Genomic DNA, 17,605 nt, shown 5'->3' on the forward strand with positions numbered 1-17,605 from the left:
AACTGGTCTGAGTGTATTAAGTGATAAAGATGCGAATCCTGCATTCAAAACTTTCAAAACTTGTTCTGCTGTTATGTTTGCTGTTATGTTTGGAGTTATCACATACTTTAGGAGCACTGACCCTTTAAAGAGACACTGAAGCGAAAAAAAATATATGATATAATGAATTGGTTGTGTACTATGAATAATTACTAGAAGATTAGCAGCAAAGAAAATATTCTCATATTTTTATTTTCAGGTATATAGTGTTTTTTCTAACATTGCATCATTCTCTAATATGTGCAGATTACACAACACTCAGCATTCAAAATGATTCTTTCAGAGCAGTCTGTGAAGTGATGACCTCTCCTCTGCCAGAGGAAAAGTAAATAGTTAACTAACAGTTGAGATAATAAAAGTCAGAAAACAGCCCTCTCCACGAGTTTTGAAAGTCGTAGAGATAATGGCTTTTTTGTATAGAGATAACTGGAGTTTCTTAACTCTTCCTGTACTGGAAACAATTAGACTGATGTATCTGATCTTAATGTTTTACTTCTTTGCTGTACTACACATACAAATCATAATATCATAGTTTTTTTTCGCTTCAGTGTCTCTTTAATTACCATTGCCAAACAGTTGCATGCTGGGGGTTCTTTTTATCTATAATATATTCCTCCTCTTCCCTTTATTTCCCTGCCTAGCTGAAACATGATCCTCTGCTCACTTCTGTTTACAAGCAAGGCTGAGGTGACTCAGCGATTGGAGGAGAAAAGAAAAAAATGTTAAGGGAAGAAATGACATCAGTATTTAGCCTCAAACTGTAGGCAAAAAGACATGGTTCCCACCAGGAACAGAATTCTATTAATTTACTATATAAAATTCACTGAAAGCAAAATGTGGACAGTACAATACATGTGTTATGTAAGTAGATCAAGTATTTATCTACTTATACAGTGGGATGCGAAAGTTTGGGCAACCTTGTTAATCGTCATGATTTTCCTGTATAAATCGTTGGTTGTTACGATAAAAAATTTTCATTTAAATATATCATATAATAGACACACACCATGATATCTGAGATGTGAAATGAAGTTTATTGCATTTACAGAAAGCGTGCAATAATTGTTTAAATAAAATCAGGCAGATGCATACATTTGGGCACTGTTGTCAAGTTATTGATTCCAAAACCTTTAGAACTAATTATTGGAACTCTCAATAGAGGTGGGCGAACAGTTTGGCTGTGTTAGCCGAACTGTTCGGGCTGCCCAATCTGTCATTTATCTATGCCTCTTACTACTTCCGGGTCGCAATGACCCGGAGTAGTACGTCTGCGCTGCCCGGCGGAGCGTGTCCTAGCGACGCGCTCCCGTTGCCGGGCACTTTCTGCGCATGTGCGTGACGTCACTCATGACGTCACGCATATGCGCAGAAAGTGCCCGGCAACGGGAGCGCGTCGCTAGGACGCGCTCCGCCCGGCAGCGCAGACGTACTACTCCGGGTCATTGCGACCCGGAAGTAGTAAGAGGCATAGATAAATGACAGATTGGGCAGCCCGAACAGTTCGGCTAACACAGCCAAACTGTTCGCCCATCTCTAACTCTCAATGGCTTGGTAAGCTCAGTGACCCCTGACCAACCTACACAGGTGACTCCAATTATGAGAAAGAGTATTTAAGGTGGGTCCGTTGTAAGTTTCCATCTTCTTAATTTTCTCTGAAGAGTAGCAACATAGGGGTTTTAAAACAACTCTCAAATGACCTGAAGACAAAGATTGTTCACCATCATGGTTTAGGGGAAGGATACAGAAAGCTGTCTTAGAGATTTCAGCTGTCTGTTTCCACAGTTAGGATCATATTGAGGAAATGGAAGACCACAGGCTCAGTTCAAGTTAAGGCTTGAAGTGGCAGACCAAGAATAATCTCAGAAAGACAGAAGCGATGAATGGTGATAACAGTCAGAGTCAACCCACAGACCAGCACCAAAGACCTACAACATCATCTTGCTGTATATGGAGTCACTTGTGTAAAGTGCGCCGAATGGTTGAACGATGGTTCAACCATTCGGCGCACTTTACACAAGGAGATGCTGTATGAAGAGGAATCTTTTTCTCCGCCTACAGCACAAACCGAGCCGTTTGAGGTATGCTAAAGCACATTTGGACAAGCCAGCTTCATTTTGGAATAAGGTGCTGTGTGGACTGATGAAACTAAAATTGAGTGATTTGTGCATAACAAGGGGCGTTATACATGGAGGAAAAAGAACACAGCATTCCAAGAAAAACACCTGGTACCTACAGTAAAATATGGTGGTGGTTCCATCATGCTGTGGCGATGTGTGGCCAGTGCAGGGACTGGGGATCTTGTCAAAGTTGTGGGACGCATGGATTCCACTCAGTATCAGCAGATTCTGGAGACCAATGTCCAGGAATCAGTGACAAGTCTGAAGCTGCGCCGGGGCTGGATCTTTCCACAAGACAACAACCCTAAACACTGCTCAAAATCCACTAAGGCATTCATGCAGAGGAACAAGTACAACGTTCTGGAATGGCCATCTCAGTCCCCAGACCTGAATATAATTGAAAATCTGTGGTGTGAGCTAAAGAGAGCTGTCCATGCTCGGAAGCCATCAAACCTGAATGAACTAGAGATGTTTTGTAAAGAGGAATGGTCCAAAATACCTTCAGCCAGAATCCAGACTCTTATTGGAACCTACAGGAAGCGTTTAGAGGCTGTCATTTCTGGAAAAGGAGGATCTACTTAATTAATTTCATTTCTTTTTGTGATGCCCAAATTTATGCACCTGCCTAATTTTGTTTAAACAATTATTGCACACTTTTTGTAAATCCAATAAACTTAAAGGGGAACTGAAGAGAGAGGTATATGAAGGCTGTCATGTTTATTTCCTAATCAATACCAGTTGCCTGGCAGCCCTGCTGATCTATTTCTCTGCAGTAGTATCTGAATAACACCAGAAACAAGCATGCAGCTAGTCCTGTCAGATCTGACTTTAAAGTCTGAACCACTGAAACACCTGATCTGCTGCATGCTTGTTCAGGGGCTATGGCTAATAGTATTAGAGGCAGAGGATCACCAGGACTGCCAGGCAACTGGTATTGCTTAAAAGGAAATAAACATGACAGCCTCCATATACCTCTCTTCAGTTCCCCTTTAATTTCACGTCTCAAAATATCACTGTGTGTGTCTCCTATATGACATATTTAACTGACATTTTTTATCGTAACAACCAACGATATATACAGGAAAATCATGACGATTAACAAGGTTGCCCAAACTTTCGCATCCCACTGTATATGTGTTTTTTTCCCAGACATAGTATAGCTAATCCTCCTGCTTTAAGAGACACCTATGTCATTACTTTATGTCAAAATTTGCCAGGGGTATGAATAATTTTGGGCAGCACAGTATATGCAACTACAGGCCTTTTTACTGCATTCTGCTATATGTCACTACAGGGCCTCTTTACTACATTCTGTTATATGTCACTACAGGGCCTCTTTACTGCATTCTGCTATGTGTCACTACAGGGCCTGTTTACTGCATTCTGCTATATGTTGCTACAGGGCCTCTTTACTGCATTCTGCTATATGTCACTACAGGGCCTCTTTACTGCATTCTGCTATATGTTGCTACAGGGCCTCTTTACTGTATTCTCCAATACGTCACTACAGGGCCTCTGTACTGCATTCTGCTATATGTCACTACAGGGCCTCTATACTGCATTCTGCTATACGTCACTACAGGGCCTCTGTACTGCATTCTGCTATATGTCACTACAGGGCCTCTATACTGCATTCTGCTATATGTCACTACAGGGCCTCTTTACTGCATTCTGCTATATGTCACTACAGGAACTCTTTACTGCATTCTGCTATATGTCACTACAGGGCCTCTTTACTGCATTCTGCTTCTATATGTCACTACAGGGCCTCTTTACTGCATTCTGCTATATGTCACTACAGGACCTCTTTACTGCATTCTGCTATATGTCACTTCAGGGACTCTTTACTGCATTCTGCTATATGTCACTACAGGGCCTCTTTACTGCATTCTGCTATATGTCACTTCAGGGCCTCTTTACTGCATTCTGCTATATGACACTACAGGGCCTCTTTACTGCATTCTGCTATATGTCACTACAAGGCCTCTTTACTGCATTCTGCTATATGTCACTACAGGGCCTCTTTACTGCATTCTGCTATATGTCACTACAGGACCTCTTTACTGCATTCTGCTATATGTCACTACAGGGCCTCTTTACTGCATTCTGCTATATGTCACCACAGTGCCTCTTTACTGCACTCTACTACATGTAACTACAGGGCCTCTTTACTGCATTCTGCCATATGTTGCTACAGGGCCTCTTTACTGCATTCTCCTATACATCACTATAGGGCCTCTGTACTGCATTCTGCTGTATGTCACTACAGGGCCTCTTTACTGCATTCTGCTATATGTCACCACAGTGCCTCTTTACTGCATTCTGCTATATGTCACTACAGGGCCTCTTTACTGCATTCTGTTATATGTCACCACAGTGCCTCTTTACTGCATTCTGCTATATGTCACTACAGGGCCTCTTTACTGCATTCTGCTATATGTCACTACAGGGCCTCTGTACTGCATTCTGCTATATGTCACTACAGGGCCTCTTTACTGCACTCTACTACATGTAACTACAGGGCCTATTTACTGCATTCTGCTATATGTCACTACAGGGCCTCTTTACTGCATTCTGCTATATGTCACCACAGTGCCTCTTTACTGCACTCTACTACATGTCACTACAGGGCCTCTTTACTGCACTCTACTAAATGTCACTACAGGACCTCTTTACTGCATTCTACTATATGTCACTACAGGGCCTCTTTACTGCATTCTGCTATATGTCACTACAGGGCCTCTTTAGTGCATTCTGCTACATGTCACTACAGGGCCTCTTTATTGCATTCTGCTATATGCCACTACAGGGCCTCTTTACTGCATTCTGCTATAGGTCACTACAGGGCCTCTTTACTGCATTCTGCTATATGTCACTACAGGGCCTCTTTACTGCATTCTGCTATATGTCACTACAGGGCCTCTTTACTGCATTCTGCTATATGTCACTACAGGGCCTCTTTACTGCATTCTACTATATGTCACTACAGGGCCTCTTTACTGCATTCTACTATATGTCACTACAGGGCCTCTTTACTGCATTCTGCTATATGTCACTACAGGGCCTCTTTACTGCATTCTGCTATATGTCACTACAGGGCCTCTTTAAACATTTTACAGTATGTGCAGCAACGACTGCTATTCTGGTTCTTTTGTTCTGTATATTATATTTCCAGTCCGCTTTTAGTAGCGGTGTAACCCAGTGTGCTATAATGACCACTGGATATAACACAGCAGAGTACTGGCCAGGTAGTCAGGGCCTCTCAGTGATTATCATGAGGGCCGTGTTGCCCTTTTGCCTGCAGGTTGCCTGTAAGGCCCATAGGATAGACTGACGCTGACAGATCTAAGCAGGGGCAATCAATCAGCAAGTCAATGAACAGTCGCCATGGCAACATAATAAACTGGATCCGTGCGAGCTGGTGAACCTCTCAGTGCCAGAATGTTTGATAATTACACAGGGCAAGGCCTGCAATTACTGGCATGGCTGATATCTGCCCCTCCCTGCTCTATAAATATCTCTTTACAAATCCGTCCTCGCGTTCGCTGGTGTCCTTTCCCGGTGACTAACCATCGTTCTCCGGAGAGCAATATTCATGTCGGACATTCTCGGCTACCTGCCCGTCCAGCGCGCTCCTGATCCCCGCCCAGCCCATCCACGCGATGACATCATGGCGTTCTTCTGGGGGCTCATATATCTCAGCCGCCCGCTGACGTGTCTCTGGCAGCTTCTCTGTAACACATATAGAACTAATGAGGAGAAAACGGCATTGATGATCTGCACACGCCACAGAGCCAGAGGAACGATGATCTGATGATGGCGGGGGCAGGGGACACTGGTGACAAGGGACAATATATCGGGTCTTGTCACCTCAGGGGGCTGGCAGGAAGATTAGGCCGTCTACACATGATTTCCACATCTGTGCGATTATAAATCAAATATTATTTTATTCTTATTTACTTGTGTGCAGACTAACACTAACCTACCTTCACCTGAAGACTAACACTAACCTACCCTCACCAGAGGACTAACACTAACCTACCTTCACCTGAAGACTAACACTAACCTACCCTCACCAGAGGACTAACACTAACCTACCATTACCTGAGGACTAACTAACCTTCCCTCACCTGAGGACTAACACTAACCTACCTTCACCTGAAGACTAATACTAACCTACTCCTCACCAGAGGACTAACACTAACCTACCATTACCTGAGGACTAACACTAACCTACCCTCACCAGAGGACTAACACTAACCTACCATTACCTGAAGACTAACACTACCCTACCCTTACCTGAAGACTAACACTACCCTACCCTTACCTGAGGACTAACACTAACCTACCATTAACTGTAGACTAACACTAACCTTCCCTCACCTGAGGACTAACACTAACCTACCATTACCTGAAGACTAACACTAACCTACTCCTCACCTGAGGACTAACACTAACCTACCATTACCTGAAGACTAACACTAACCTTCCCTCACCTGAGGACTAACACTAACCTACCATTACCTGAAGACTAAAACTAACCTTCCCTCACCTGAGGACTAACACTAACCTACTCCTCACCTCAAGACTAACACTAACCTACCATTACCTGAGGACTAACACTGACCTACTCCTCACCTGAGGACTAACACCAACCTACTATTACATGAAGACTAACACTAACCTTCCCTCACCTGAGGACTAACCTACCATTAACTGAAGACTAACACTAACCTTCCCTCACCTGAGGACTAACACTAACCTACCATTACCTGAAGACTAACACTAACCTACTCATCACCTGAGGACTAACACTAACCTACCATTACCTGAAGACTAACACTAACCTTCTCTTACCTGAGGACTAACACTAACCTACCCTAACCTACCATTAACTGAAGACTAACACTAACCTTCCCTCACCTGAGGACTAACACTAACCTACCATTAACTGTAGACTAACATTAACCTTCGCTCACCTGAGGACTAACACTAAACTACCATTACCTGAAGACTAACACTAACCTACTCCTCACCTGAGGACTAACTAACCTACCCTCACCTGAGGACTAACACTAACCTTCCATCACCTGAGGACTAACACTAACCTACTCATCACTTGAGGACTAACACTAACCTACCATTACCTGAGGACTAACACTAACCTTCCCTCACCTGAGGACTAACACTAACCTACCATTAACTGAAGACTAACATTAACCTTCGCTCACCTGAGGACTAACACTAACCTACCCTCACCTGAAGACTAATACTAATCTACCCTCACCTGAAGCCTAACACTAACCTACTCCTCACCTGAGGACTAACCTACCCCTCACCTGAGGACTAACACTAACCTACCCTCACCTGAAGACTAACACTAACCTTCCATCTCCTGAGGACTAACACTAACCTACCATTACCTGAAGACTAACACTAACCTACCCTACCCTGAAGACTGATCCAATCCAATCATCACCTGAGCAGGGCCTGACCATCCATGAAACCTACCATGAGGCATAATTAACGCAGGTGTGAGCACGGGAGACAGGGGGTTACTTACCCAGAAGTCCGTCAGCTTCTATGCGTCTCAATCCACGCACATGCAACCTCTGGGATGCGTTCCAACACTCGCTACCACACTTCCATTTTCAAGCCGGAAGGCAGAGGTGCGGTAGTGAGTCGTGCAGCGCATCACTTAGGTCGCAAGTGCGTGGATTGAGACGCATAGAAGCCCACGGACTTCTAGGTAAGTAACCCCCTGTCTCCCATGCTCACACCTGCGTTAATTATGCCTCATTTTAATTTAGAATTCGAATGGCTTGCTACTCGGAAGCCCATCGCTGCCGGTGAGTTCTGGAGCCCCCGTGTGTTCTGGAGCTGGTGAGTCCTGGAGCTGGTGAGTTCTGGAGCCCCTGTGTGTTCTGGAGCTGGTGAGTTCTGGAGCCCCTGTGTGTTCTGGAGCCGGTGAGTTCTGGAGCCCCCGTGTGTTCTGGAACTGGTGAGTTCTGGAGCTGGTGAGTCCTGGAGCTGGTGAGTTCTGGAGCCGGTGAGTTCTGGAGCCCCCGTGTTCTGGAGCCGGTGAGTTCTGGAGCCCCTGTGTGTTCTGGAGCCGGTGAGTTCTGGAGCCCCCGTGTGTTCTGGAACTGGTGAGTTCTGGAGCTGGTGAGTCCTGGAGCCGGTGAGTTCTGGAGCCCCCGTGTTCTGGAGCCGGTGAGTTCTGGAGCCCCCATGTTTCTGAAGCCAATTTGGTCAAATACTGCTCGCTCCACTGCCGAAGGATGCTTTGGAAAGGCTTCTGGAGCCTGAGTGTTCCTGAAGACTGGCCACATGATACTGCGCATGCGCGAGCGCCCTCTCTCACACACTCACACATGCTCAGTATGGAGACACTTGTCCCCGGGAGGACTCGGCACCCAAAGACTTCCGAAGTCTCCTCCGGTGGTGGATTCAAACACGGGAGCCAGCGCTGCACCGAGGGCACCAGGAGAGGAGAGGGAAGGCTCTATAGGACCTATTGAGCCTTCCCTTTCCTCTCCCGATGCAGCGCTGGCTCCCGTGTTTGTGCTTAATAAAGTGCTTGCTTCGTTTTTTTTTGTTTTGTTTTTTGGGCGATTGCCGGACCCTTAATTACACCTCCCTCCGAATTGCTACAACTTGGACAGGGAATAGTGTCTAACACCGCCGGTGAGGTTAGCGGCAGCAGGGAGAGCCGTCATTTGGCTCTCCCAGTGCCCAACTCACCAGCGGCCGAACTACACGTACGCGGGGCAAACCCTCAGATGCCTGCGCCCTTCCCAGCGGAAATGATTATATCGGTACTAATGTGCCCCTCACCCATTTCCACAAACAGTTAAAGCAGAAATAAAAACAACCCCGTCAAACAGACCTTTATTATTCTAAATCAACTATAAATACTTACCTGTCATTAATGATCCTGTTCCGATTCCAGGAGCTCCTCCCACAAATCCAGGCACCGGGTTTGCTTTATACGCTGTGTATTGTGGGATATTTGGGGCTCTGTACATCTGAAGTCGGAAGGTCAGATACACTTCTGCGGATCCTTTATAACCAAATTTACAGACTCTTCACAGATTTTATACTAACAGACGCCACATTTATTTGGCGTAACATTTAAAGAGAACCTGTACTGAGTAAAATTATTTAAAATAAACACATGAGGTTACTTCAAATGAACATTACATAGTTACCTTGCCATCAGTTCCTCTGAGAAGCTCACTATTTTCTTCTGACAATAATCCCTTCCAGTTCTGACAATATTTTGTCAGAACTGAAATATATCAGTTGCTGTCAGTAAAATATCAGTTGCTGTCAGTTATAGCTGAGAGGAGAACTGATGTGTCCATGTTTCCCTATGGCTCAAGTGAGCGATGTTACAGTTTAACTGCGTGCTGACCAGAAAGCTGTTATGGAGTAATGGCCATTTTCAAAATGGAGGACGGAAAATTCCCTTGAACACAGTGAACAGACAGGATGCAGGAGAGGATAAATAGATTGAGGAGTAGACTACACAGGAGGTAAGTATGACTTGTGTATGGTTATTTTGACTTTTTATGTTCAGTTCAGGTTTTCTTTAAGACTTTGTGTTGGGTAAAAGTAATTTCTTCCAACAATGTTCACAGATAGATTAATATACTTTTTGTATTAAATTCCAGCCGCGTATTGTACGCAATCTGCGGGAATCGGTTACGTATTGTACGCCATCTGCGGAAATCGGTTACGTATTGTACGCCATCTGCGGAAATCGGTTACGTATTGTACGCCATCTGCGGAAATCGGTTACGTATTGTACGCCATCTGCGGGAATCGGTTACGTATTGTACGTTATCTGCGGGAATCGGTTACGTATTGTACGCCATCTGCGGGAATCGGTTACGTATTGTACTCCATCTGCGGGAATCGGTTACGTATTGTACGCCATCTGCGGGAATCGGTTACGTATTGTACTCCATCTGCGGGAATCGGTTACGTATTGTACGCCATCTGCGGGAATCGGTTACGTATTGTACGCCATCTGCGGGAATCGGTTACGTATTGTACGTTATCTGCGGGAATCGGTTACGTATTGTACGCCATCTGCGGGAATCGGTTACGTATTGTACTCCATCTGCGGGAATCGGTTACGTATTGTACTCCATCTGCGGGAATCGGTTACGTATTGTACGCCATCTGCGGGAATCGGTTACGTATTGTACGTTATCTGCGGGAATCGGTTACGTATTGTACGCCATCTGCGGGAATCGGTTACTATTGTACGCCATCTGCGAGAAGCGGTTACGTATTGTACGCCATCTGCGGGAATTGGTTACGTATTGTACGCCATCTGCGGGAATCGGTTACGTATTGTACGCCATCTGTGGGAATCCGTTACGTATTGTACGCCATCTGCGGGAATCGGTTACTTATTGTACGCCATCTGCGGGAATCGGTTACGTATTGTACGCCATCTGCGGGAATCTGTTACGTATTGTACGCCATCTGCGGGAATCGGTTACGTATTGTACGCCATCTGCGGGAATCGGTTACGTATTGTACGCCATCTGCGGGAATCGGTTACGTATTGTACGCCATCTGCGGGAATCGGTTACGTATTGTACGCCATCTGCGGGAATCGGTTACGTATTGTACGCCATCTGCGGGAATCGGTTACGTATTGTACGCCATCTGCGGGAATCGGTAAAACTTTGGCTCCAGTTACATGAACAAAAAATGACCAGATATTAAGAGTGTAAATGTGGGGAGAGCTGGAATCGTGATCTGCTCAATAAACGGTGAAATGATTGACCTGAGAACATTGGCCGAGTAAACGACTTTCTGCCCGGAGCGCAGTAAATGTCTTATATGGCAAATTTATGGGTTGTTAGTATAAAATCTGTGGAGGGCTTATAAAGAGAACTTGAAGTGAGAACTATATGGAAGCTGCCATATAAATTTCTTATAAACAATGCAGATTGCCTGGCTATCCTGCTGAACCTCTGCCTAAAATACGTGTAGCCATAGCCCCTGAACAAGCATGCAGCAGATCAGGTGACTGAAGTGTGACTGGATTAGCTGTATGCTCGTTTCAGGTGTGTGATTCAGACACTACTGCAGCCAAATAGATCAGCAGGACAACCAGGCAACTGGTATTGCTTAACAGGAAATAAACATGGCGGCCTTAATATCTCTCTCACTACAGGGGTACTTTAAAGCATTCACCCCGTGAACTCCTGCCTGTGATCTGTATTAGTAATAACAGGAAGTTTTTCTGACGCATGTGTATAATCTCCTGGCTGTAATCTGTATTAGTAATTACGGGAAGGTTTGCTGACATATATAAATCTCCTGCCTGTAATCTGTATTAGTAATAACAGGAAGCTCTGCTGACATGTGTGTATAATCTCCTGCATGTAATCTGTATTAGTAATAACAGGAAGCTCTGCTGACGCGTGTGTATAATCTCCTGCCTGTAATCTGTATTAGTAATAACAGGAAGCTCTGCTGATGCGTGTGTATAATCTCCTGACTGTAATCTGTATTAGTAATAACAGGAAGCTCTGCTGACATGTGTGTATAATCTCCTGCCTGTAATCTGTGTTGGTAATAACAGGAAGCTCTGCTGACGCGTGTGTATAATCTCCTGCCTGTAATCTGTATTAGTAATAACAGGAAGCTCTGCTGACGTGTGTGTATAATCTCCTGCCTGTAATCTGTGTTGGTAATAACAGGAAGCTCTGCTGACGCGTGTGTATAATCTCCTGCCTGTAATCTGTATTAGTAATAACAGGAAGCTCTGCTGACGTGTGTGTATAATCTGACTGTAATCTGTATTGGTAAAAACAGGGAGCTCTGCTGACACGTGTGTATAATCTCCTGCCTGTAATCTATATTGGTAATAACAGGAAGCTCTGCTGACGCGTGTTTATAATCTCCTGCCTGTAATCTGTATTAGTAATAACAGGAAGCTCTGCTGACGCGTGTGTATAATCTCCTGCCTGTAATCTGTATTAGTAATAACAGGAAGCTCTGCTGACGTGTGTGTATAATCTCCTGCCTGTAATCTGTATTAGTAATAACAGAATGCTCTGCTGACGCATGTCTCCTCTCCTCCCCCTCTCCGCAGTTTGCCGTTCCGCACAGCGATGAATGGAGCCGCCTCGCTCGCACTTTGGTGGAGATCAGAGCCAATCGGGGAGACGGAGAAGAAGAAGCTGTGGAACTGTCCACCTGATGTGCCGAGAGCCGTGGTTATCCGTAGCCGAATGTACCAGTGACTCCATTCCTGTCTGTTATTTTCCGAAGTGACAGTCCTTTTTCATTCCCAGCTTTGTGTCTGAACGTCGCCGGACTGGCTGGCAGCTCCTCCTGTCTCCTGAAATGTGCAGACGCTGAGCTGCCGCGCTCCCCAGCCTGCAAACACGCCACCGGGTGCCAGTATTTTAATTAAACGAGTCTATCTGAGTCAGCACACCACTAATTCATGGTTATGAGCTTCGCAGGGAATTGTGCGCTCGATGGGGTGACGTCAGCTCTAAAGAGTCCCTGTATGGCCAGCATGGTGTCTGCTATCGCTAGGTGGCTATAAGGAGGCGGCACGACAAAGGCTGAGGTCGAGGACTCCAAAGAACAAGCGCTTCCCCGACGGATGCCACCAAAGAAGAGCTGCAGCCAAGATGCTCTATTCCAGACTATAGATCAGATAACTGTATCCTAAAAACTCAGCACAAGCAGGGGAGCGGACAAACGTCACTGTGGGGTGTACAACCAGCAAGCAGAACCCTGCAGCCCCCAGCACTCACAAAGACAAGGTGACCGTCACCAAGAATACAAGCACTAGTGAGTATGCAGGTAAGTACACCTCAAACCTTTATTGTAACACTATTACAAGTAGAAACGATCACTCAAATTGTGGGTCCTGCACCACAGGGATCTATTCAATCAATCATACAAATGGTAAAAACCTTGACATGTCCACTCTCAGTTCCGACCGGTTTCGGCTTTTGCCGTCCTCAGAGTGACCCCTAAGGACGGCAAAAGCTGAAACCGGTCGGGACTGACTAGAGAGTGGACATCTCAAGGTTTTTACCATTTGTATGATTGATTGAATAGATCCCTGTGGTGCAGGACCCACAATTTGAGTGATCGTTTCTACTTGTAATAGTGTTGTTACGATAAAGATTTGTGGAGTACTTACCTGCATACGCATCAGTGCTGTTACCCCTGGTGATGGTCACCTTGTAGGCACCGGGGGCTGCAGGATTCTGCTCACTAAAGCTGGTTGAACATCCCACAGTGACGTTTGTCTGTACCTTTTTTTTTTTTAATGGAGGGGGGGGGGGGGGGGTATATAAGGTCAAGGAATGACAGCCCCAAAGTGAGTTAATTTGCTCCTTATTTATTGCCGTCAACACCCAATCCAGCGTACCGAATGACTAAATCATGACACCGGAACACATGCAATAATCTCATCGGTATTTAGCTGTGTTTAGAGGCCCATTAATGGTAAAATATTTTCCTCAGATGCGATCATTCAATCAGATTTGCGGAATCGTATGTCATCGGAAGGTAATTATCAATTATTCCCATAGACAGGTCAATCGGGGCACCTTACGATTGTAAAATCCAACATTCCAATCGTCAAAGTTCTGATTTCCAATCCACTATAGAATCATTTCATGTCGATTTTTTCCATATGTTGCCTGGTTTTCTTTACAATTTGACCGGGGAACGTGTGGGAGATGTGCCTACACCGGGCGTCCCTTTAAAAGATGTAATCTACGATTATTATGTCCAACCGAAGCCTCCCACCTGAATGCTAATTTATGCAATTTCTGCTAGGTTTGCTATGGCAGGCAAAGGGTGTATGACAGACAGTACACCTGATTGGCTGACTGGCGCCTGCTGACCAAATATAGGTAGGAAATTGCTTTGGCTGGGAGTGAGCAAATTGTGTGATTTGTAGCATTCAGGTTAGAGGCAGTGGGGGTGAATTCCCTGGGGGTGAGAGATCCAGGGCCCACCCGCACTTCCCTCTCGGTATCACATGGTGGTCTGGGTGCCCTAGCCAGTGAGAGAGACTGGGGCCCCCAGCTGTCGTGCGAACCAGTGTTTGTGATTTAGAAAATATTGTACCGTTATGGGGCATCTTAAAGGACAACCGAGGTGACATGTGACATGATGAGACAGACATGTATATGTACAGTGCCTAGCACACACATAACTAGGCTGTGTTCCTTTTTTCCTTTCTCTGCCTGAAAGAGTTAAACATCAGGTATGTAAGTGACCGATTCTGCCCAGGTCAGGACTGGGTATAGCGTAACCCTCACTGATAAGAAATTACAGCCATAAAACACTTTCCTGGCAGAAAATGGCTTCTGAGAGCAGGAAGAATATACAAAGAGTCAATAGTTATTTTTTTTTTTTTATCTCTGCTCAATGACACATTCATTGAAGTATGCCAGAGACAAGGAAACAGTAAAAACTTTAAAAAGTAGACTTAAATATAAAATAAAACTGTGGGACATCAAAACAAGTCATTTTTAGGAAAAGGAGGATGATGGATTTTTATCTTACAGTTTATTTTCACCTCATGTTTCCTTTAAGGCCTGGAACAAGTTGCAGTAGATCGAGGACCTGTCTAGGTATATAAAGAGGTCATACTTGGCAGGACCTAAACTTTAACCATGTTTACCTGAAGTCCTTTTTACTATTGTGACCATATCCCTGTCACCTGTATCTTTCCTGAAGAGCTGGGAAGGGGGGCGTCGGTTAGAGCGAAGTCACATGACGCCATCGCAGCTGGTCGGGGATCACTTACGTAGAGCACGGTGGAAAGAAAGTGCTAGTGTTACCTTTACAACGTATGCAGTCATTCCACATCGCTCCAACTGTTATAAAGCTGCATTTCCCTCCATGTCTGGCTGGAATACGTGTAATTTATGAACAGGTACTGTGCACAGTGCGGCATCGTTTTATTAAATCCATACAGAGCCAGATATGATTGTAAGCAGATGTGGATTTCCTCTTCTAAATTGGACTATGCCAGAAGGCCTCAGATGTGGTATTCCGCGCGGTTTGACAGACTTTGTATAGATGATCTACGGAATACGCGCTGCCATCATTGCATCATGTTTACTGCGGTCTGTCTTGTGAAAAGTGACTTATTTCAAATCGTTAAAATGAATGGTTCTGAGCCACGAATATAATGAGAGGAGCCTTATCGGTAAGCCGCTGCAAAGACCAGCGCAATACCCCGAGAGGCAATTACAGGAGGCCATTTATACCGGAACGCCGCTAAACGGCCATTACTGGCGAGTATTCCAGCCGTATTTCTTGAGAAGGTTTCAGAGCGCTCGGTTTCATGGACGGCTATATTAACAGATTGCGGTCCAAGAATGACACCGGGGAGACCCGTATATAACATCATAAAAATTGCCTCGCAGATCTGACGTTTCCTTTCTTAGGATAATATATGACGCTCGCGGAGACACAAAAGTGCGGTTCATACGCCACTCCGCGTAGAGACAGGAAACACCAGGCTTCAGTCCCGCACAAAGGAAATACTCCAAGCGGCCAGAACTGATCTTCTGTCACTAATCACGGGAGATTAATGTCCCGCTGGCTGCCGGCTCCAGAACGCCTCGTTCTGCAGAGCGAAGAGCGGACACCGCAGCCAGCGCGCCTTCTCCACATCCTCCAGCACAAGGTGTGAAAATATGACAGGATCTCTGTGAACTCGCTGCACAGAGGCCTCCAAGCCTCAAATATCACAGAATGTCATATACTTCACTACATTACTGCTCTCTCATATGAAGACTTCCGGCCCAATAGTGGGTGAATAGGCTGTCAGCGACTTCGCTGGTCTCTAGTGAATGGATAGGCTGCATTCTCAGTGATGTCACTGGTCTCTAGTGAATGGATAGGCTGCATTCTCAGTGATGTCACTGGTCTCTAGTGAGTGGATAGGCTGCATTCTCAGTGACACCACTGGTCTCTAGTGAAGGGATAGGTTGCATTCTCAGCGACGTCACCGGTCTCTAGTGAAGGGATAGGTTGCATTCTCAGCGATGTCACCGGTCTCTAGTGAATGGATAGGCTGCATTCTCAGTGAGGTCGCTGGTCTCTAGTGAATGGATAGGCTGCATTCTCAGTGAGGTCACTGGTCTCTAGTGAATGGATAGGCTGCATTCTCAGTGATGTCACTGGTCTCTAGTGAGTGGATAGGCTGCATTCTCAGTGACGTCACTGTCCTCAAGTGAATGGATAGGCTGCATTCTCAGTGACGCCACTGGTCTCTAGTGAATGGATAGGCTGCATTCTCAGTGACGTCACTGGTCTCTAGTGAATGGATAGGCTGCACCCTCAGTGATGTCACTGGTCTCTAGTGACTGGATAGGCTGCATTCTCAGTGATGTCACTGGTCTCTAGTGAAGGGATAGGCTGCATTCTCAGTGATGTCACTGGTCTCTAGTGAATGGATAGGCTGCATCCTCAGTGATGTCACTGGTCTCTAGTGAATGGATAGGCTGCACCCTCAGTGATGTCACTGGTCTCTAGTGACTGGATAGGCTGCATTCTCAGTGATGTCACTGGTCTCTAGTGAAGGGATAGGCTGCATTCTCAGTGACGTCACTGGTCTCTAGTGAAAGGATAGGCTGCATTCTCAGTGACGTCACTGGTCTCTAGTGAAGGGATAGGCTGCATTCTCAGCGACGTCACCGGTCTCTAGTGAAGGGATAGGCTGCATTCTCAGTGGTGTCACTGGTCTCTAGTGAAGGGATAGGCTGCATTCTCAGTGGTGTCACTGGTCTCTAGTGAATGGATAGGCTGCATTCTCAGTGATGTCACTGGTCTCTAGTGACTGGATAGGCTGCATCCTCAGTGATGTCACTGGTCTCTAGTGAAGGGATAGGCTGCATTCTCAGTGACGTCACTGGTCTCTAGTGAAAGGATAGGCTGCATTCTCAGTGACGTCACTGGTCTCTAGTGAAGGGATAGGCTGCATTCTCAGCGACGTCACCGGTCTCTAGTGAAGGGATAGGCTGCATTCTCAGTGGTGTCACTGGTCTCTAGTGAAGGGATAGGCTGCATTCTCAGTGGTGTCACTGGTCTCTAGTGAATGGATAGGCTGCATTCTTAGTGATGTCACTGGTCTCTAGTGAATGGATAGGCTGCATTCTGAGTGACGCCACTGGTCTCTAGTGAATGGATAGGCTGCATTCTCAGTGATGTCACTGGTCTCTAGTGAATGGATAGGCTGCATTCTCAGTGATGTCACTGGTCTCTAGTGAATGGATAGGCTGCATTCTCAGTGATGTCACTGGTCTCTAGTGAATGGATAGGCGGCATTCTCAGTGACGCCACTGGTCTCTAGTGACTGGATAGGCTGCATTCTCAGTGATGTCACTGGTCTGTAGTGACCGGATAGGCTGCATTCTCAGTGATGTCAC

At 45.6% G+C, this 17,605-nt stretch overlaps 1 protein-coding gene across 9 annotated transcripts in view; it reads left to right on the forward strand.

Moving 5' to 3' along the window:
• Positions 1–12,624, forward strand: part of DYNC1I1 (dynein cytoplasmic 1 intermediate chain 1) — a 540,798-nt gene extending 528,174 nt beyond the window's left edge. For all 9 annotated transcript variants that reach the window (XM_068235055.1, XM_068235054.1, XM_068235053.1 and 6 more), the window contains one exon: positions 12,280–12,624. In XM_068235055.1, the coding sequence (XP_068091156.1) occupies positions 12,280–12,387 (108 nt within the window). In that variant the 3' untranslated portion in view covers positions 12,388–12,624. The remainder of the gene's footprint in view (positions 1–12,279) is intronic.
• Positions 12,625–17,605: the final 4,981 nt, after the last annotated feature.

Source organism: Hyperolius riggenbachi, chromosome 5 (assembly GCF_040937935.1).
Source record: "Hyperolius riggenbachi isolate aHypRig1 chromosome 5, aHypRig1.pri, whole genome shotgun sequence".
NCBI lineage: Eukaryota > Metazoa > Chordata > Amphibia > Anura > Hyperoliidae > Hyperolius > Hyperolius riggenbachi.